The 22,715-nt window shown below is 37.8% G+C and overlaps 2 protein-coding genes across 2 annotated transcripts in view; both read right to left on the reverse strand.

Annotated features, from left to right (window-relative positions):
* Positions 1 to 585: 585 nt before the first annotated feature.
* On the reverse strand, positions 586 to 6,362 carry LOC102310121. The gene is made up of 5 exons (XM_005947660.3): positions 6,251 to 6,362; positions 5,136 to 5,261; positions 4,805 to 4,827; positions 992 to 3,527; positions 586 to 885 (listed from the first exon to the last, which is right to left on the reverse strand). Exons 2-4 carry the CDS (start codon positions 5,165 to 5,167, stop codon positions 2,044 to 2,046), a joined length of 1,539 nt encoding a protein of 512 aa, XP_005947722.1. The 5' UTR covers positions 5,168 to 5,261; positions 6,251 to 6,362; the 3' UTR covers positions 586 to 885; positions 992 to 2,043.
* A 13,160-nt stretch (positions 6,363 to 19,522) lies between these two features.
* LOC102309817 overlaps positions 19,523 to 22,715 on the reverse strand; it is a 12,797-nt gene continuing 9,604 nt past the window's right edge. The window contains exons 2-5 of the mRNA XM_005947659.3: positions 22,461 to 22,581; positions 22,135 to 22,208; positions 19,929 to 21,791; positions 19,523 to 19,822 (exon numbers count right to left, since the gene is read on the reverse strand). Of these exons, the coding sequence (XP_005947721.1) occupies positions 20,326 to 21,791; positions 22,135 to 22,208; positions 22,461 to 22,495 (1,575 nt within the window). The 5' untranslated portion in view covers positions 22,496 to 22,581 and the 3' untranslated portion in view covers positions 19,523 to 19,822; positions 19,929 to 20,325. The remainder of the gene's footprint in view (positions 19,823 to 19,928; positions 21,792 to 22,134; positions 22,209 to 22,460; positions 22,582 to 22,715) is intronic.

Here is a 22,715-nt window from a genome sequence, read left to right on the forward strand (position 1 = left end):
ATGATGTCGGGCACTCACACTGAACACTAAATGAAAGTTTTGCATTCTTCCTGACAGACACCTCAGAGTCTGCCTGACCTTCTCCTCATTCTTCCAGGTAACGACTTCCACAAAGCGGCAGGCTGGAAGAACCGTGGTCAAAGGTTCAGTGGAAGAATCTGACTCATAGGTGAGAGAGTGCATCAGGTTTTGTGTTCTTATAGCATGGCCTATATGACATGTGAAATTAAATATATTAAAGATGAGCCCACCTGGCTTGTCTTGGGTTTAGCTTCTTGGCAAGTGAAGGAACTTGAGGTTCTTACAGTTAGTTCAATCTAGGAAAAGCCTCTCTGCTCCCTCTGGGTGGATCTATTCCTCCAGAGCCACCTTGAGTAGGTTATAGTCACCCACCCAAAGAGAACTTCATACAATTTTTTTTGACAAACATTCAGGCTTTTGTTTTACTACAGATTTTTCATACCCATTCCCTTTGCAATTTTTGCCTTTATGGACTAAATTTAGTTTGGTTTGTGCTTGTGGCTCACATCTTTGACATGGGGAACCAGAACACATGGATTTAAATGCAGACTCAGACGAGTGACACAAGTTTCAATGATTTTTATTAAGTAAAGGATGGCACCGAGCCAGAGGATCCAGTCCAGCACACACACCAGGAAGGAACTGAGAAGGACACAAGAATCCAAATTAAGGACACTTGGAAAGTTTCCTTCTACAGAGAGGTGATGTAATCCTGATTTACTGCTTCTGGAGTGTAAAACATCGTGCAGGATGGAGGAGAAACCGATGTTTGAGCACACTGCTGGTTGTTGAGAGCAGGTGTGTTGACTGAACTCCACCAGCTGATGGAGCTGTGCTCACTGGACTGGAGAATCCTGCCACTCACTAACACACAAACCAACAGGAGGAGGCAGCAAGACAGAGAACAAAGATGAGATTTTTCTGTTCCAAGCTACAAGATATTATTACAGTTTATAACTCATCAACCCACCTTTGGTGTGAGCAGCCTCGGCCATTAATGATCAGCGCATCAGCTCTGCTGCCTCGTAGGAGTCCTCGTTGAACACGTCCAGTCTCAGCTCCAGATTCAGCCACAGATCCACGTGAGCCCCTCGGCACGCTACAGTCACCAGGCTGTTTGCTCTCAGAGTTCAGCTCCCCTGGATTACTGACTACCTGACAGGCGGCAAACTGCGGTCTACGGCTGTTACTCTGGACGTATATAAATATCTATTAAATTATATATCTTGTTATATATAATTTAATATATGTTTTTAAAAAGGGTTTATTATTAATTATTAATTAACTCTAGAACAACGCCAGGTGATTTTCACCTGAGCAAATATATTTAAATGATTTTGAATATGTTGCGTTTGTCTGAGTGTCATGGGTCCTTGGGTAGCTTCAGCATTGTCTTTGACGTCTTTGAAGGCACAGCCTGCTTTTTTCTCTCTTTTTTCTTTTCTTTTCTTTTCTTTTTTTTCTTTCTTTTTTTTTTTTTTTTTACAGGCATGTATGATTTTCACCTGGCAATAGTGATAGAGGGTAAAGTAGGTTTTGGGTGAATTTCACTTAGTTTTTACCCACCAATACAACAAAGTACAACTTTTTGTTTCTCTATCCTGCACCTGTGCGCTTGTCGAGGAGACTGTGCCTTCACCAGAGAAGTTTCAAATTTTCCATTCATTATTTTTTTGTTAAGGAATTTTTTGTTCTCAAATTCATAATTTTTCAGTAATGTTGGAGCATTTTTTAGGGTCCCCCCATGGCACTTCTTTTTCCATTTTGTTTGACATGGCACAGTTGGAAATAAAAGACGCCCACTCTAATTGATCATGTGTTGTCATATTTTGATATATTTTGATGCCAAGTACTTCTTGTTGGGTATATTATATTGAGTAAAAATCACCCGGCGTTAGTGATGGTGTTACTATTTATAGTGATAGTGTTTTAGGGTTAATTATTATATTATTAATTAATTACTAATAATTGTTTTTCTATTATTAATCAAAATTAATGTTAATTTTATTAATTTCAGTTTAATTATGGTTTATTTTGAAGATGGTAAAGATCTAAAGGACTGTTGGTCTCACAAGAGGAGATACGATTTTGGTAAATAAGTTCAAGTGTGGGATTAGTGCAATTGATAGCCATTTTTTCTCTAATTTTTGCCACAGTAATTTCAAATTTCTTGGGAGTATTTTGACTACGGCATATCACAGACATGGCACTGTCGTTCACCAGTGCTGACCAGTCCCTTAAAAGACTGTCTCTACATGCATCTTGGATCATTGGGGGAAATACGAAAGAATAAATTGTGTTTTCACCACGTTGTAAATGTGTTTCACGTGAACAAAAGGAGTTTTTTGCCAGTGTTTTCAGCACAGACACATAAGATTCAATTTTCTTACGGCAGCTCTCTTTTTTTTCTTTTTCACTAAGTTTCCTGATATTTTGGAAGATTTTACGTGTGACTGTGAAAGACTTCAGTTTGAAGGGATCACACTTACATCTTTGACTGTCTTCATAAAACACACCGCATGGACCTAACATGTTGGTAGATGAGTAGGTGAGAGTTTGGAAACAATTTTGTCCACTTAATCCGTAAAATTGTGTGAATGCTACAGTTGTGGAAAATCCATATTTACAGCGCCAGAGATAAGCTTTTTCGAGAAGTAGAGAAGTACAACCTAAACATGGACTGTTGAATGTATAAATCAGAATAGTCTCCACTAAATTTCCATTTTGTTGCAAAAAAGGTTCAAAAGCTTCACATAAATAAGGTTCACTATGTTTTCTTGTTTTCTGGGTTTTTGGGGTTTTAGAATCTGGCCTAAATGCTGGAGATACAATGATATTTTTACTATGTTTCATGACAACAATAGCAAATGCATACTGCTTTTGTTCATTACTCTGAAGGTATTCTTTCAGAAATGGAAAAAATCTGTTTGGATCAACACTTGCAATTTTTTTCTGCATTTCTTCAATTATTAAATGATAAAATTTCTCATCCTTGTTATTCTGTCGATGAATCGGTTTACATTCATCCTTAAGCTTCATTTCTTTCTGCTCTTCTATTCTACAAGTATTGAGTTTATCATTTAAATGTTTCACTTCAGCTGCTGTCAATATCTCAGAAAAAATTTGTGCATTGAAACTTTTAACTTCGGATAAAAAAAAAATCTGATTGCCAGGTATGCTGAGAATTTTTGAAGAAGAAAGAATTTCAGAGAATTTCATATATTCATGATTTCTTTTTGATTTCTTAGGAGCGGTAAAAACATTTGAAAATGCGTATTTTCTTTTGAGGAGGTTATTAGATTTTGTTTTGGATACAGTATGAACCTGAGTTGATTTATCACACCAATTTTTAAAGACAACACGTCGAAAGTTGAAGTCACCTTTATGGAGATAATTAAAACTGGATGATATTTGTGGTATTATTTTGGTAAATGCAGTGAGTATTTTTTGCTTGTGTTTAAAACTGTGATTTTTTTTGTTATGGACCAAGGGTGCTGATTTCTTAGCTGTAAAAAGAGTAAAAAAATGTATGATTAAGGAATTCACAACTGCTTTAACTGCATTATTTAAAGGGTTGGATGATCCAAATTACAAAAAAGATTTTCTATATGGTATCCCAGTTAAAACCACATTAAGCAACTTTCCTCAGAAAGTAAATAAATGAGTCAAAACACAATCCATGAATTTGCAAACTGTTTGAACAAAAACTAAACTAATAATATGATACATCAACTTTTTTACCTGCGATATTTAGCATTTTCCTTCCTTTAAAAAAAATTATAAAAAGAAAACCTGAATTTACTCTCTCTGAATTTGTTGCCAGCAACAAATGTTCTCCAAAAATGAAGCACCAGTAAATACATTTAAAAAAATAAATAAATAAATATATATATATATATATCATGATTCTCATTGGTGTATGACCAAAAACCTGACAGCATTCCACTTTTTTTGCTCTTAGCTTGGACTTAGTCTAAACAGATGCGCTGATGAGCTTTATCTCCTGACAAAGTGATTTCCATTTCATCATCATAACTGTTTTTAATTGACTTTGTCCTTCATGTGTAGAACAGAGGAATGTTTCTTACATTGCCTTAACAAGGACAGAAGACTGGACAAAGGACAAAACCATAGGAGGTTATAGGCAAAATGTTTTGCTGGCATCAAATTCAAAATAAGCAATTGAAAAAAAAAAGTCTAATTGAACATTGTATGGTTTGTGCCTTAACTTTAACTTAAAAGTGTTTTTTTTTTTATTAAAAGAGACAAGTAAAAATAAGACAAAAAATAAGATAAAAGTAACTACTACTTTCTTTTTTTAACTTCCAAGTTTCAAGAAAATGTAAAGGAAAACATATGGGCTGAAATTGTGGTCATAAATATTTTGTACTTGTCAATCAGGATTTGTTTGTGTAAAGACAATTTGTGTGTGCGTAAAGAAAAGATTTGTGTGTTGACTTAGCCAAAAAAGTATGTGTGAAGGACCTGAAGCTCCATAAAGCACCCCTCCAATAGCCAAACCCACCTGTTCTCTGATTGGATAGTTAAATTTGTGATTGACAAGACATTGGCCAATCAGATGAAAGGAAGAAACATCGGGCCAAATTCATACTTGTAACTTGAAACTTAAGTGCAGAGTTTCACACGTATTTTTTGGCTAAGTCCACACACAAACCTTTTTTTACACACACAAATTCTTTTTACACATACAAATCCTGATTGACAAGTACAAAATATTTATGACCACAATTTGAGCCCATAAAAGGAAGCGTTATTAACCTACCGTTGGTATGTATAGCCAGGTACCTGTAACAGATAATTGAGATCATTAACATTTTAACTTAATATGGGGAAACAGAATATACAGTCAGGTTTGCAATTATTTGAACAATGACTGAATGCAAAATTTTAATAAAACACTTTAATTAAAGCTAAAGGTCTGAACTTCAACCACATCTTTAATCGAACAAAGGGGAGATTCACGAAAACTGTGTTTCTGTCCAAGTACTTAGGGACCTAATTGTATATGCTACACTTGGAATAAAAACAAAGAAGAAAAGATTTTAGAGACAGTTACAGTTAATATCCAGACTGAGATGATGTAAAATACTTGCTTTTTATGGCTTGAAAATAGATAGTTTTCCATGGTAACGGACTGATGAATCGTGGTTGTGGTTGTAGTTGGTTTGAGCTGATTTACGTCACTGGATTCTCACAAAAAGTTGTTACGATTTTTCAACCTAAATAGAAAATATATTACTGTCAAGGGGTTGACATTTGTAAAAGCACAGTATGAGAGAAATGAGACACTGGCAGACCGACTCAGAGTTTCAAAGACGTGCGCACGGGTGAGAGTCTCTGAGTAGACTAACACACCGAGCACCGTTTACTCGCTTTATTTATAAGGCAAAATGGGTTACATAGTACTTCCTCTTTCAACTGAAGAGGGGAGAGCTCAGGCATTGTCTTAGCTATCTAACTTCTGCACACAAACTGAAAAACAACGACACAGCAGTATTCATGCTTATCTGACATCGCAGACACTGAAGTAAAGAATGCATGTATATCCTGTCTTTGTCAAACATCTCACACACTTAAGCAAGGAATACATTGTGTTCTTTTCAACAGTAAGCTTTACCGTGTGAAAATATATAAACACTTATAAGGCATACTTGTTTCTACTTGATTATACTTTAATGATTTAACTAAAATAAAAATTCTCTTAACAATTACACATATTATCACAGCATGTTAGATACCATACACTGAACCCTCTCTAGCCGCATATTATCACAGTCAAATCTAATTTTTATTGCATCATTCACTCTTGTGTCCCTGTGAAACTACATGCAGCAGGTATCTGCCCTACTTTTATAGATGTTTCTTGTTTTTGTCCTCCCAGCTGTTTCAGTTTCTTGTGCAAGGAAAGTGTTGTCTTATCAAGCTTTCTTTTAAAATTGCCCGAGGTGATTAATGTGTGTGCACACTGCTCTACAGTACTGAACAGGTTTACTTCATCAAGCTATCTGAGCCAAATAAGCTGATACCAAATCATTGCTTTTCTTTTTGTGTTTTGATAGTAGTAAAGCTGAAACAAACATGCTTTTTTTGATCCATAGAGTTTGTTACATTGTTCACCTCACTGCCTAAGCTGCCACAGAAACTCTGATTTGCGTTTTAACCCTTGTGACAAAGTATAAGTATAAAAACAGGATACAAAGAAACTTACCTACGAGGCAGCAGAGCTGGGTCGCTGATCAAAAGGGACGTTTGAAGATCTGACAGGATTTTATAACAATTTCTGACCATGTGACCACTCTAACTCCTCCCCTTTTCTACCTGATCATTTCACAAGTATATTGAACACAAATTATCTTAAATTTCAACGAGAATAGTAGAGTGTGTTTTGTAATCACATCTTCTAATCACTAAAAGTGTATCCAGTCACACAAGTTTATTTCCATTAAAAATCAGAGATTCTATCATTACTTGCCCTCAGTAAGCATAATCACCTGAACCAGGAAACAACAATGTAGAACAGGTTTACTTTCGGTTTATCTTCTCTGAAATTACTGTGATCAGAACAGTAATATCACTGTAGATAAAGTCTAAGGGCTTTATTGATTAATTGAAAATTGTTATACATACTGTAAAGTGTAGAAGTAAATTTAAATCTAATTTGATATACAAAGAGGTGTTTACAAGGGTTATAGAGCTAGTTATGTAGCTATTTGGTGGTTACGTGTTTTGATATATATATACATATTTACACATTTGAATGTTTACACATGCATGTTCAAAGCAGTAATAAGTATGTATTATAGCTACCTACTTGTTTTCCCTCCATTGATCTGAGTATAAGATTTCCTAGCTTCTGAGAGGCCAGTGAAGTATTCATGAGAGCGGTACACAGGAAGTGTTGGTTGTTGTTGCTGTGTGCTGAGAGTAAGGAGGCTGCTAAGAAAGTTATCAGTCTCCATCTTGCTGTTCCTAATTATTCAGAGAGATTCCAAACCATCTAGTGAACCCTCACGTTACAATAGACAATGTAAGACTATTTATCTCAGAGTCACTCAGTATTAGTACATATTCTTGCAAAAGCCTGATGTTTTAGGTGAACCCCCTTGAGCCCTCGAGGCCTCGAGTTAAAAAACCTTTTAGTTAGAAAAATGAAACTGCTTTCATCTGTCCATTTCCAAAACCAGGTTCAGCTGCATTATGTGTACAGAAAATGTTGTCTACTCACACTAAACACTAAAGGAAATGTTTGCATTCTCCTGGACTGGCAAACATTTTGTAATCATCTCTCTGAAAGTTCCTCTGTCAGTTCTCAACTCCAATAAGAGATCTTAAACACCTCCTCAATTACAAACTCAGAAAACTACCATCACATTTTGATCCAACATGCAAAACTATCTGGAAATTGTCTGACTGGCAATGGCTTCATTAGGGGACCTGATCCTTGGAGTGGACCAATGTTTGGCACAGCATGTTTTGGGGTTTAAAGCCACAGAGACTCTGTGTTTAGAAAAAATGTGTCTCAGCTGTTCTGATACTCCTGACACATATGGGATGACTAACGGTTTTTGGTTAGACAGCAGTTGCCCTTCTTCTCTCCTGGATCACCTCGAGGTTTCTTTAGCAGCCTTCCCAGCTTGGACAAATATCCTGCTGGGATGATCACTTTTACTCAGGGCCTTCTTGATATAATATTCTTTTGTTTTCTCCCAATGAAAACGTTACATCCAGATAGACAGAATCAACTTTTGGGGGTTTCCTTATTTGGATGATTGAGCATGTATCAAAACGATAAAAGAAAACCACACGTCAGCCATGGACTGGCCTCCGAAGACTGTGGACCTCAACATTATTATATTATTGTAGCAGCGTGGGATCATCTTGACATAGAAGAGAAGAAAAGGAAGAAACATCAAAAGAAGAGCTTTAAATGCACTTCAAAAAACCTGGAGAACTACTCCTGAACACTACTTTCACTAAATTCAACGTAGCTTTCCTGAGAGAACATGATGCGTGATAAGCAGATGACCTAACAAGGAAAAAAACGAAACTCACACAATATATATGGAGAAGGGTGATGGGGGAAGTGGAAACACTAGGGGTACGAATTAAGCATGAGGAGACAGGAGGAAGTAAAACTAAACCCGCTGAACACAGGATGCGAGGCTGTAAGTTACAAATAAAAATAATAAGGCTTTAAAGTAAAACAGGAAGTACACGAACCCCCAAACCTGACACAGGATTGGGGATAAACAAAGACGAAACACAGAGACATGACATACTTGTTTTTTATGGATTACAGAAGACCTCTTTGGATTTGCTGTGGCTTTGTGTTCAGGCAACACCAAAGATCCAAATGACATGTGGCTTTTTTATAGCGTATATCATGATTTACACAGGTGGTAGGATGCAGTGAATTCTCACAACATACTGTGCTGGTTTTTCAAGCTGAACAGAAAAAAAAAGTTGCATGCATTATGGCAAATGGACGGGTTCTCATACATCGATTTTCTACTTTATCTGAGCACTCAAAGCGTTTTACACAACTTATGCATTCACCCAAGCACTTTCTTCTACACTGTTTCTAATTCCTATCTAACATTCACACACATTCATACTCTGATGGATGCATCGGAGAGCAACATGGGGGGTACTATCTTGGCATATAGACTGGAACAGACTGGGATTGAGCCCCCAAGCTTCCGGTTAGTAGGTGACCTGCTCTACCAACCCATAAGCACAACACATTCAATGACACACACTGAAAGCTCTCCAGCCCCAGATCCTCACGGTGACACCTCACTGTTTTTACGTCATTTTCTCTGGTATGCATGTGAAACTGGTTGTAGCAGGTGTCTTGTGACTCCCTCCCTGCTGTCATGAATCTGATGTACATAACAAAGGGTTGTCTTTGAACATTCTTTACCATTAGAAAATAAAATGCCTGTGGTGACTGTGTGAGACAAAAAAAGACATTATATGTGTTTGGTTTCTGTTCTAAGAGTCAAATTTTTATCTGAAAGTTCTGCTTTTAAAAAGGCAAGTTTATTAAGTTTCTGCCTTAAAATGTGATTTAAATTTGTAATCATTGTGCAAACACTAACAACTTTTACCACAAAAAGGAATCTATAAAACTGTAAAGTACCAACTACTGTGAACACAAATTACATTCAAATTGGACAAGTATAGTAAAACATGTTATCTGGTTACTTCTTCTCATCATTGAAAATGTATCCAGTCAGCCAGGAGTTTCATTTCTGTGAAAATAAAAACAAAACAAACCTGACAACATGATTACACCTTTGTATGTTTCAGTTTTGTTTGTCTGAAATTCCTGCCATCAGCCTCTTAAAACGAGTCTGCGTGCTGTCACGACTTCAAGTTGTTACTTAATTGAAAGTTTCCACACAGACTCTATAAAGTCTTGTTTAGAGTCCAGGGTTAAGAGTGTAGACGTAACAGTATCACTACTGCAATAGTTTATAAACTTAAAAAAGGGTTGTTTATAAAAATGTGAAGAAGATGGTCCTTTGGAAATGAAATGATTAATTGTATAAATGAATGTGTTTGTATGTGACCCATACACTCAGTGTGTGATGATCTGTGGTTAGTGGCCTTCTCTCTTTTCTTCCATTACACTTCCATTTTGTATAACAATGAGTGTAAATAACTTCAGGTACAACAAAGACAGTTGGAAGGAGGTAACCCAGAAAGACATTAAAGTACACATGCGTCTTGATTTTGAGTGGTGTGCATGCATCTAGTAATGTGTAGTCTAGTGGTAAGACTACACACCTTCGGAGCGAGAGTCACAATTCGATTTCCACCCGGTATCCAGTAAGCGTCCTGGCTAGACCTGCCATACTAAAACCAAGCCCTGGAATGGTGCAGCAATATCTGCAGCTCGGACGCAAGAATTTCGCTACATGTTGTACTCTGTATAATTGTGTGTGTGACAAATAAAGTTTATGTGATACAGAGTCTGCCCAGATGATTTTTTCGACCACCATGTCACTCCAGAAATGTTACATGTTTTTACCGGCGATTCACTTTGACAACCGTGACAAAAAACAGGCCAACAAGACAATCATCTATGTCCCCAATCCAAACATCACAGTGGATGAGCATCTGGTCGCTTTAGATGACGCTGACCTTTCAAACGGAAATGCCAAGAAAGCAGTTAAATATACCATAAAGATGTGGGCAACGTGTGATGCCAGGACAAATTATGTGTGGAACATGAAACGTGTAGACGGTTCTCCTGTAAAGAACCAATTGAAGTTTGTGGTTCTGGAGATTGATTGGAGGTCTCAAGAGACATAAGACATTATTGTTTTTCATTAATTGTCCTCCTGGTCTGGAGCCGTGCCAGAATCAAGTGTAACTTTCAGATAATTTTCTGCAATCACTTTTGACCAGCAGCACAACAGATGTTACTTTATTTCACAGGTGTCAAACTCCAGGCCTCGGGGGTCGGTGTCCTGCAGGTTTTAGATGTATCCTTGAGCCAACACAGCTGATTTCAACAGCTAAATGACCTCCTCAACATGTCTTGAATTTCTCCAGAGGCCTGGTAATGAACTAATGCTTTGACTCAGGTGTGTTGACCCAGGGTGAGATCTAAAACCTGCAGGACACCGGCACTCGAGGCCTGGAGCTTGACACCTCTGCTTTATTTGATGTATACAAATTTTAAATGGTTTCAAAGCAAATGTTAATGGAAACTTTGACCCAAAGTAGTCTGTGATTAACAGTATACTATGTATGTTTGATGATTATTTCTTATTTTCAAAATAACACAGAAATTATGTGTTTTTGGAATTTGAATTCAAGCTATATAAGCCCAGATTAATGAGACTTTCTATATATAATAAACGGAAGTAAAAAAAGAAACCATGTAATGTTCAAAAGAATTGAAGTTGATAAAAAGATCGAACACAGCAAGCAGTGATACTATATCTGTTACTACAGTTGTTGTGATGAGTCTTGAGGGGGAGGTCATTTTTGGGTGGGAAGACCAAACTGTTTAACAAGAAATAAACACATGAGGGTTAATTATCTGAGAAGTGTAAAGATATCTTGTTCAGTGCCTCCTCCTGCCTTACCTGTGCCTTAGGCCTTCCTCATTCCTCCTTTTAGAAAAGACTTTTATATCTTTTGTTGATGTGATTTAGCAGCCAAACTAGCTCAACCAGATGAACCTGGGTTGCCACCCAGCTGCTGGAGTTTCATACACTTCTCTGCCACTCCTGACTTTCTCATAGAGTACCACAGTTCCACTCTTGGCACGCCCATTATATGTTTTTTAGATCCACAAATTCAGCAGAGCTCCTTCTGACATTCACTATACCTCTTCATCAACACTCAAAACAAGCGTCACGTCTTTTCTCTGCATGAAACCCTACCACTGCTCACTGATCATTACCCTTTCCCTTATCTCGGCTTATGGAGAGAGGTGGGGCAGAGAGAGATTGAAGCTCCCTGGCTTTCCCTCGCCTTCCTAGCCTTATGTGATAAAAAATGATCAGAGTGCTAAAACAGAGTCTGCTTGCAGTAAATCCTCTTTATTTTTAATCAAAGATAAATCAAAAATATTAATTTGATCAATATATAAAAGAGAAATGTAGTTTGAGTAGTGAAAATGTTTTTTCTGATGTCTGAATTTTGTGTGTGTACATGATCCAGCTTTGACCTTGGTGCTCATGGTTTGACTGCACGGATGCAAGAAGATAAAAATTCCGTTACCAATCCATTATTGGACGTGATCTTGAAGAAAAGGGGCATTAATGGTTGAACACAGAACCATAATTAATAATTGAATTAATTGAATAATTGCATTTGCTGATTGCTAATTACACAGAATACTGATTAGACTAGAATCAAATTTACTCAACATGACTATATTTAGGTTTAAACCATATAAATAATAAAATATATTGCATGCCCTAGGACAGCTGGGATAGGCTCCAGCCTATCCCAGCTGTCCTGACAATTATAAGTAGAAGAGAATGGATGAACAGTATGTAATGATTATAAAGACAGGTCTCAAACTGACAGTTTGAACTTGAAGTGTGTGCTACAGGATGGAGAGTGATTGAGTGATAGTCACTGAGCAGCCACTAATCTGTCTGACTTATAGATAAATATATAAATCTATATGTGATATATAAAATGTTTGATTTAATAAAAATAAATTATGTTAAAATGAAGATTTTGTGAGAATGTGCTAAAGACAAATCTAACTCTAATTTAATCTAAATAAGTAGAATTAACAAACTGAATGAAACACTAAGGTAACATTATCCATATTGGATTAAATATTTAAATGTGATGGAATTTTCTAGGTTAAGAATAACAAAGAATTAAATCATGGAAGTCAGGCAGATAGAGAGAGCACGATAAGGTGTGGATGGAGGTCAGTTGATTAGATGTTAATATTGTGATTGGATCCTCCCAGGAGTGAGCTTAGATGTCATCTCACATCCCAATAGTTTAATTAAAATTCACCGTGGTGGTGTACAGAGGCAAAACTGCAGTAGTCATAGTACAAACTATCATTGTCCAAATATTTATGGACCTAACTACATATACTATACTTGAAAACAGAATTATTTAGAGACAGTCACAGTTAATATTCAAAGTGGAATGTTTCAAACTCTTCTAGGATGTGTGTGCAGTGAATTCTCACAACATGTTGAGCTGGTTTTTCAAGCTGAACAGAAAATATTTTGCAAGTATTATCACAAGTTCAATGACACACACTGAAAGCTCTCCAGCTCCAGATCACTGCCACACCACTGTTTTTACGTCATTTGCTCTGGTATGCAGGTGAAACTGGTTGTCCACCCTAATCTTACGACAGTTCTCACATTTTCTTCCTGCTGTTATGAATCTGATGCACAAAGCAAAGGATTTTAGACGTTCTTTACCTTTAGAAAATAAAATGCCTAAGGTGACTGTTTGAGCCAAAAAAAATAAATTATATGTGTTTAGTTTCTGTTCTTGGAGTCCATTTTTTTTCTTCTACTGTACCATTCTGCTGAGTGACTGTCTTCTGCTCGTCAAATACATTTCATTGCGATGTTGACCCTGTGCTAACTTGCATATGACAAATAAAACTGAAAACTGAAAACTGAAATTTAAATCTGATCTAAAATCATCCTTTTTGGGGCGATCGTGGCTCAAGAGTTGACAGTTCATCTTGTAATCAGAAGGTTGCCGGTTCGAGCTCCGGCTCTGACTGTCTTGGTCGTTGTGTCCTTGGGCAAGACACTTCACCCGTTGCCTGCTGGTGGTGGTCAGAGGGCCCGGTGGCGCCAGTGTCCGGCAGCCTCGCCTCTGTCAGTGCGCCCCAGGGTGGCTGTGGCTACAATGTAGCTGCCATCACCAGTGTGTGAATGTGTGTGTGAATGGGTGGATGACTGGATATGTAAAGCACTTTGGAGTCCTTAGGGACTAAGCAAAGTGCTATACAAATACAGGTCATTTACCTTTTTATTTTCTATCAGAGATAAATTTAAATTAGTTCCATCAATTTATATAAATGAGAAATGTAGTTTGAATAGTGAAAATGTTTTTTCTGATGTCTTAATTTTGTGTGTGTACATGATCCAGACCAGTGGCAGTCCTGTTTGGCGCCCTGGGCGAACACTCTCTCTGAACACCAAGTTAATCAGAGCTGGGCTATTCCCTTCACCCACATCGGCTCCATCTGAACTCTGTTTGCCTGCTGGGTACTGCTCATAGGATCAGACATTTTTTAACAGGGAGCCAAACAGATGTGTATAGTGGTGCTGATGATCAACAGGCTCAGCTGATTTATTCCTCTGTTGTTACACCAACAACAGACTGTACACCCACTTTGTCTTTGTCTTTAAATTCTTCCCAATAGATCCTCATTTCAACACCAATCTGATTTTAGCATATACTTTGACTAGGCCACTCCAAAGCCTTTGTTTGTCTGCTTTTTTAATTAATGTATTTATTTCTGTTTTGAGGTAATTCGGAGGTAAACTTGAATCATTGCCCTGCTGCATAACTTGAATGTGCTTGAATATATTATTACTTATATATGTTCATGCCATATATAATTATATATGGCATGAACTGATAACCAGACATTTTTCAGAATCAGACTCAAAATATTTTATTAATCCCTGTAGATTTTCTGTCACATTTGATCCAAGAAAGTACAAACAGTGACTAAATTAAATATTACAATCTACACAAATGGTTCAATTATAAATATCCCAGTATATTACACAAATTAAAAATATATGGTTGACATTGAGGTGACCCTCTTTTTGTCAGGATTTTCTGGTACAAAGTAGAATCTGTGTTTCCATTAACTACAGCAAGTCGTTCAGATCCTAAAGCATCAGAGTCCCAGATGATTGTTGGAAGCCTAGCAGTGACTTCTTGTGGTGAAGGAGTTAATTACAATCACATGACTGGTAGATGGCAACAAATGTAAAACATCCATCTGCTTATCCTTTTCAGGGTCGCGGGGGGTGCTGGCGCCTATCCCAGCTGTCATAGGGCGAGAGGCGGGGTACACCCTGGACAGGTCACCAGTCTGTCACAGGGCCAACACACAGGGACAGACAACCATTCGCACTCATATTCACTCGCACATTCGCAATTTGGATTATCCAATTAACCTATCCCCACAAACTGCACGTCTTTGGATGGTGGGAGGAAGCCGGAGTACCCGGAGGGAACCCATGCAAACACAGGGAGAACATGCAAACTCCACACAGAAAGACCCCAGTCTGATGGTGGAATTGAACTCAGGACGTTCTTGCTGTGCGGCAACAGTGCTAACCACCGTGCCACCGTGCTGCCCAAAGAAATGTAAAATGTAAATGTAAAAACCATTAAAATGCTAATGTAACACATCCAGATTCTAAATGTGACCAACTGTCTCAGCCGTGGGCAAAAGATGACAGTCAATAAAATCTAAATGATAATATCTTAATACAATGATCCAAAAATGAAGTATTAAACAGTCCAGTGTCCCACTTGAGTACAAAATAAAACACACAGTCCAAGGCCAGAGCCAGCTATGCCACAAGCCAGTTGCACTTCACATGTCGACCACTTTAACAGGAATCAGCAGTTGTCTTCCAGGACCCACCACCCTGTAAGTAGAAGGCCAGTAATCACTCCGGCCTCAGCAACTCAACTCTGCCTTTAGGCTGCAGCATGTAGTAGGATAACAGAGTAACAAACTATCCATCATAAACATATCAGGTCATCCTAGATTTGGTCATATTACATACCTGCACAGAGAGACAAAATATCACAGCAGTGTTTGTAGTGTGGGCTATAAGTAGATTAGAATATCAGTGTAATCAAATACACTTTACTTCAGTTGGTCCAACCTTATGGGCTCAAAATGTGGTCATAAATATTTTGTACGTGTAAATCAGTTTCGTATGTGTAAAAAGAATTTGTGTGTGCGTAACAAAGATTTGTATGTGTAAAAAAGATTTGTGTGTGTAAAAAAGATTTGTGTGTGTAAAAAGAATTTGTGCGTGCGTAAAAAAGATTTGTGCGTGGACTTAGCCAAAAAAAAACCCTGCAAGTTACAAGTACGAATTTTGACACTATTTTTCTTCCTTTCATCTGATTGGTCAATGTCATGTCAATCACAAATGTAACAATCCAATCAGAGAACAGATGGGTTTGGCTGTCGGAGGGGCGCTTTTTTGAACTGCAGGTCCTTGAAGGGTGATACAGTTTGAAGCTGGAGGATCGCTATATAAATATCCGATAGCAGTTAGGTCCCCTAACTTTCAGTAGCATAAAGTTGTGGTATATCAGTGGTTAGAAATACCATTATTACTTTAGGATTAGTTTAACACAAAGTTAGGGCTGACCCAGGACCATTGCTGTGAGTCACAGCGCGCAGCATAAAAGTCCTTTCACATCGGACGCAGGATGTGCTGCTAATGCTAACTGCTAACTAAAAGCAAAGGATCCAGAATTTGTTGCACTGGCTGCTGGGCTCTGTGGGTTTTTGCAGCAGCTCTACCTGTACTAGATGCACCTGCTCCTTGTCGTTTCTATCTCTGACTTTATGTCCTCTACAAGAGTTTCTGGTTTTTTTTGCTAGTTCTTCAAATGTTAAATAAAAACATGTATGCTAATTCATAATGAAGAAAGCTTTGTAATGAAGACTGTCATTTCCAAAACACTGCCCGCCCCCACCCCGCGGTCCGCAGCGCTGTTGAAAAGGCTGTGGAAGTCCCTGTATTAAACACGTAGACCTGTGACACAAAAATCACCAAACTCGGACGACCACAGACTGTTTTTCTTCGTGATGAAGGAAAACGCTGGGTTGGCATGTAAAAGGGCATTTATTCCTTTCAAAGACCTGCAGTTCAAAAAAGCGCCCCTCGACAGCCAAACCCATCTGTTCTCTGATTGGATTGTTACATTTGTGATTGACATGACATTGACCAATCAGATGAAAGGAAGAAAAATGGGGTCAAAATTCGTACTTGTAACTTGCAGGGTTTTTTTTGACTAAGTCCACACACAAATCTTTTTTACACATACAAATCCTGATTTACAAGTACAAAATATTTATGACCACATTTTGAGCCCATGCAACCTCATCACAGCAAATGTGACACACAAAACCACTGCCAAACCAGTACAACTTCACACAATAAACATGGAGATGAATTAACACAGGCAACACTAGTCCACCATGTTACACTTACCATGCACTGGCCATTTCCTCCTGTGCACTTATAAAGCAGCTGTTAGTATGCTTTAGCTCTCCATTTAGAGTGTTGGATGATGATGTTGAACAGCTTTAAGCTCAACCCCCAAAAGGTTGATTCTGTTCATCTGGTCGTAATGTTTTCAGTGGGGAAAACGTTTCGTCACTCATCCAAGTGATTTCTTCAGGTTTCCCTAACCTTATAAACAGCACATTGCATAATGACCGAAGGCACCTAAAGATAGTTCCAACCGATCCAGGAGAAAAGGGCAACCGCTGCCTAAGCGAAAACTCGTAGTCATCCTGTATCTGAACAGGATGACTACCTGAACATCTCAACTGTTCAGGTGTTTCGGAACAGTTGAGATGCATTTGAGTCTCTGTAGCTTTTAAACCCCAAAACACGCTGCGGCAAAAACTATTCCTCCTCAAGGATCGCGTCCCCCGACACAGTAATATAGTGGAGGATTGCCAGGATTTGTACATCGGGGAAACCAAACAACCTCTGGTGAAGCAGATGGCACCCAGTCAGGCCAGGACTCTGCAGTCTATTTACACCTGCAGGCCAGTGGACACTCTTTCTTTTTTTTCTCTTTTTTTAGACACTCTTTCAAAGATGAGGATGTACACTTCCTGAACAGAAGGGAACCCTGGTTTGAGCGCGGAGTCAAGGAGTCCATTTAGGTGAAGTAAGTAAGTAAGTAAGTAAGTAAGTAAAATTTATTTATATAGCGCTTTTCACAGATAAAAATCACAAAGTGCTTTACAACACAGGAAATGGGAATATAAAAACAATATAACAGTAAATAAAACAATGTAAAACAATAAAACTATAAAAACAGCATAAGAAGAAATTAATCAAATGCTTTTCTAAATAAAAATGTCTTCAGCTGTTTCTTAAAAGAATCAATGGAGTCCGTGCAGCGAAGAGACAGTGGGAGAAAATTCCACAACCGTGGTGCCACAGTCTGAAAGGCCCGATCACCACGAGTTTTAAAACGAGTGCGCGGTACCACCAGCAGTCTCTGATCTAATGACCTTAAAGCCCGAGAAGATGTATGTGGTTTCAGCAGGTCAGATAAATATTGAGGAGCCTGACCCTGCAGGGCCCTAAAGGTTAGAACTAAAATTTTCAAATGAAACCTAAAATTTACAGGCAGCCAGTGAAGGGAGGCCAAGACTGGAGTGATATGGGATCTTCTCTTGGTGCCTGTTAAGAGACGTGCTGCAGCATTATGCACAGTCTGAAGACGATTTAAGGCTGATTTGTTAAAACAAGTAAAAAGGCCATTACAATAGTCTAAACGAGAAGAAATAAAAGCATGAATAATCATCTCAAGTTCAGGCTTTGATACCATTAGTCTGAGTTTAGAAATATTCCGTAAATGATAAAAACAGTTTCGGACCAGCTGCTTAGAGTGCTGCTCGAGCGACATCGAGCTGTCAAATATGACACCGAGATTTCTAAGGCTTGATTTTACATAAGGGTCTAAGAAGCTGATATGCTGTCTAATTTCTGGGACCATGTGGTCTGGAGCAATAATTAGAGTTTCTAGTGAAAAGGGAAAGACCATCTCTAAATCAAGGAGGGGGCCTAAGGGTACATCTTTCACCATCTTTCAATGCTGTGATTGCAGCCGTTCCCCAACTCTCTGTGAATGGTAGTGGTTGTTGAACAATAGTCATGAGAATTTGCATTTTAATGATCATCATAATTATGATGAAGGAACTGACCTCCCAGCCCATTGTTCCTTTAGTGGGCTGGTTTCAGTCATTATGCAAATGTGCTGTTTATAAGATTGAAACCTGCAGTCAGCTGAGACTGAAGAAGTCACCTGGATGAGTGACGAAATATTTCTCCCACTGAAAACGCTGCGTCCAGATGAACAGAATCAACTTTGGGGGTTCTGTTTACGTTTGTTAGCCACTTGGATATGATAGTAAACAGTAGACAGACAGTAGACACTGATGTGGCTGATTGAATCTGGAGTGTGTTCAGCATAATTAGCCATTAATTGGAAGAGGTGTATTGTTGATTTGTCGGCTATTCTCAATGTATGATGAATTATAATGGCTGTTTGTTATCTATTTGTGTACTCACTATGGAGAGAGAGTGTGTATTATTGTCATGGTGTGGTGTGTGAGAGTAAGGAAGCAAGCGTTTATTTACAAAATGTGAGACTTTAACAAAGTGAGGGCCACAACGGAAACTAAGAAAACAAACTGCAGTGGGTGAGCTAGCATCAGAGGGAGGGTTCGCCCAGCGCATCAGAAAGGCCAGGACTGCCCCTGACTGTATATTTATTTTTTGTTGCCCTAACTTAGTCATCGTAAGTAAGGCTTATTTAGTTTTTCAAGGCAACGAGTTTAAGTTCTGGGAACTAATTAGATTTGACAGCGCTGGTGCTCAGTTTGGCTTATACCTTTAGTAGTATTGTGAAAATTAACTATATACCAGGTTTTTATTATTGTGAGCTCAAATACGGAAGTTTGTAGGAGTGCTGGACTTTTTTTCAAATTTTAACAAGCTAATTATAATAAATGATAAATTGTTTATTGTATCTGTTACAAACAGAATTGTTTTGTATTGACTAGAATTTGGATTTTTGTTTTATTATGGTTTTAAAACCAGTTCCCTTTGATATGTTCACCTTTATGGACTAAATTTAGTTTGGTTTGTGCTTGTGGCTCACATCTTTGACACAGAGAACAAGAACACATGGATTTAAATGCAGACTCAGACGAGTGACACAAGTTTCAATGATTTTTATTAAGTAAAGGATGGCACAGAGCCAGAGGATCCAGTCCAGCACACACACCAGGAAGGAACTGAGAAGGACACAAGAATCCAAATTAAGGACACTTGGAAAGTTTCCTTCTACAGAGAGGTGATGTAATCCTGATTTACTGCTTCTGGAGTGTAAAACATCGTGCAGGATGGAGGAGAAACCGATGTTTGAGCACACTGCTGGTTGTTGAGAGCAGGTGTGTTGACTGAACTCCACCAGCTGATGGAGCTGTGCTCACTGGACTGGAGAATCCTGCCACTCACTAACACACAAACCAACAGGAGGAGGCAGCAAGACAGAGAACAAAGATGAGATTTTTCTGTTCCAAGCTACAAGATATTGTTACAGTTGATAACTCATCAACCCACCTTTGGTGTGAGCAGCCATTAATGATCAGCGCATCAGCTCTGCTGCCTCGTAGGAGTCCTCGTTGAACGCCTCCAGTCTCAGCTCCAGATTCAGCCACAGATCCACGTGAGCCCCTCGCACGCTACAGTCACCAGGCTGTTTGCTCTCAGAGTTCAGCTCCCCTGGATTACTGACTACCTGACAGGCGGCAAACTGCAGTCTACGGCTGTTACTCTGGACGTATATAAATATCTATTAAATTATATATCTTATGATATATAATTTAAAAAATTTTTTTTTAAGTATTTACTTTTTCATTCACTTTGAATGAATTAATTTTAATTTATAATCTATTCTAACCAATTATATTATGCAATAAAATTCTTTTTTTTTCTTTTTTTTTTTAAATATTCATGCTCAATATACCTCCCAATCTAAATGATTCAGAGGAATGTGGCAAAGCTTTAAAGGACTATTGTTCCCACAAGAGGACTTCAGACTTTGGTAAATAACTTCAACTACCGCAACATTAAAATCCTTGGTTATTTGTTTTATAACATTTGATTTGGCACAGTCGTTCACCAGTACTAACCAGTCCCTTAAAAGACTGTGTCTACATGCATCTTGGATGATTGGGGGAAATACGAAAGAATAAATTGTGTTTTCACCACATTGTAAATGTGTTTCACGTGAACAAAAGGAAATTTTTGCCAGTGCTTTCAGCACAGACACATAAGATTCAATTTTCTTACGGCAGCTCTGTTTTTCTTCTTTTTTACTAAGTTTCCTGATATTTTGAAAGATTTTACTGTTGACCGTGAAAGACTTCAATTTGAAGGGATTGCTCTTGCATTTTTCAGTACTCTCATGAAAAACGTTCTTTGGATCCAACATGTTGGTATATGAGCAGGTAATATTTTGAAAAAAGTCTTGACCACTCAATCCCCAAAATTGTGTGAATCCTACAGTTGTTGAAATTCCATATTCTGTGTGCCAAGAATACGCTTCTTTACTGAGTACAGACATACAGTTCAGGCAAGGACTATTGAGCGTATAAACCAGAATGCTCTCCACAAAGGTTCCAAGCTGTTGCAAAATAATTTCAACCTCTTGACATAAAAGTGGCTCAGTATGTGTGTCATTTTCATAATCTACCTCAAATTCCGGTGAAACAAAGACGGTCTTACTGCGTTTCATGAAAAAAATGGCCAATGCATATTGTTTACGTTCATGCATCTGCAGATAACCTTTGAGGGAATCAAAAAATGTATTTGCATTGACACTTGGAATTTTGTCTGCCTCTCTCTGCATTTCTTTGATTTGATGATAACAGTCCTCTTTCTTTTTCTTTTTAAATCCTCGAATCAAATCACAGTTTTTCTTAAACAGTTCAATGTTTTGCTCGAATTCCAAACGGCAAGAACTGAGTTCATTGCGTTTCAAATTTGGTAAACCGTTTAAGTGTGGCATTTGAAGTTTTGTCAGTATCTCTGAATAATCATTACAGGTTTCAAATTTAGGTAAAAAAATGATCTGATGACCGGATATGTTGAGAATGTTTGAAGTAAGAGGATTCACGGAGTCTGGGTGTGCATGAGATCTTTTTGGTTTCTTGATAGTTATATACTGATCTGGGAATGAGTCTTTCCTTTTGGTCGAGTGATCGCCTTTGGTTTTGGAAACAAAAGAAGCCGTTTGTTTATTATAGCGATTTTTAAAGAAGATAATCTTTCTGATGTTAAATTGGCATTTACTGTGAAAGGACGATAATATCTTTGTTTTTTTGCTATTAAACATCCTGATTTCTTTTGGTTTATTTAATTCATATTCTTTGTGTTTCAAGCTCGATTTTATTTTCTGGAGCCAGTGTGCTCTTCTTTTCACTAAAGAAAGAGAGGAAAAAAGGCACAATTTGTGAATTTACAGCTGTTAAAGTCGTGTTATTTAAAAAACGTGGCTGGTCCAAATTACAAATAAGATATTCTGTTTGGCATCTCACAGTAAATAAAAACACAATCCATCAATTTGCAGGTAACTGAAAACACTACAAAGATGGAACATACAGTGTTGAAGCAGAGATATTTTGCTGTGTTTAATTTACTGACTTTTAATTTGCTGCCAGTAAATGGCCCCAAAATACCCGCCTCTAACGTTCAGTCCAACCGCCCCAAAAACAGAAAAATTGATTCATCACATTTTTCCAGTTTTATATAAGCATTAACTCACCTTTGGTACGAATAGCCGTGCAGCTGTAACGGGCCGACTTTGTCTTTTTCAAATATTTCATTAACTTGTCTGACCTGAAACAGGACAAATAATTGGGAAAGAATGAGTTCATCTTAACCTGGGAAAACAGTGCATACAGTCAGATCTGTAATTATTTGGATAATGACTCTGTAAGTATAAAAATGGCAGTAATTCCTAAGCTGCAACATTTGTATTATGTCCAAATACTTAAGGACCTAACTGTATGTGCTACACTTGGAATCCAAAAAGTATTTTTAGAGACTGTTACAGTTAATATCCAGACTGAGATGATGTAAAATACTTGCTTTTTATGGATGATAGACGGTTTTTTCTTTGCCATGGCAAACTCTCAGATGATTTGTGGTTTCGGTTGTAGTTGGTTTGCGTTGATTGGATTCTCCCAAAAAGTTGTTAAAATTTTTCAATCTAAACAGAAAAAAAATATTACCTGTATTACCACAACATGTTAGATGTTGTGGTAATATTCAGGGTGGTATCGACGATACTGATCCGATACCGATACTTTATACAAAAACGTATTTTATTTATTGTATCTCAAA

This window comes from Haplochromis burtoni, unplaced genomic scaffold (assembly GCF_018398535.1).
Source record: "Haplochromis burtoni strain Fernald_Lab_line unplaced genomic scaffold, NCSU_Asbu1 Contig_545, whole genome shotgun sequence".
Classification (NCBI taxonomy): domain Eukaryota; kingdom Metazoa; phylum Chordata; class Actinopteri; order Cichliformes; family Cichlidae; genus Haplochromis; species Haplochromis burtoni.

Coding starts and splice junctions, on each gene's coding strand:
- LOC102310121 (XM_005947660.3), bottom strand. CDS start 5,167: ATGGAAAACTATCTATTTTCAAGCCATAAAAA. Junction 4,828..5,135: donor CTATTTTCAAGCCATAAAAA/GCAAGTATTTTA, acceptor TATCTGTTACAG/GTACCTGGCTATACATACCA. Junction 3,528..4,804: donor CCTGGCTATACATACCAACG/GTAGGTTAATAA, acceptor CTCTTTTTACAG/CTAAGAAATCAGCACCCTTG.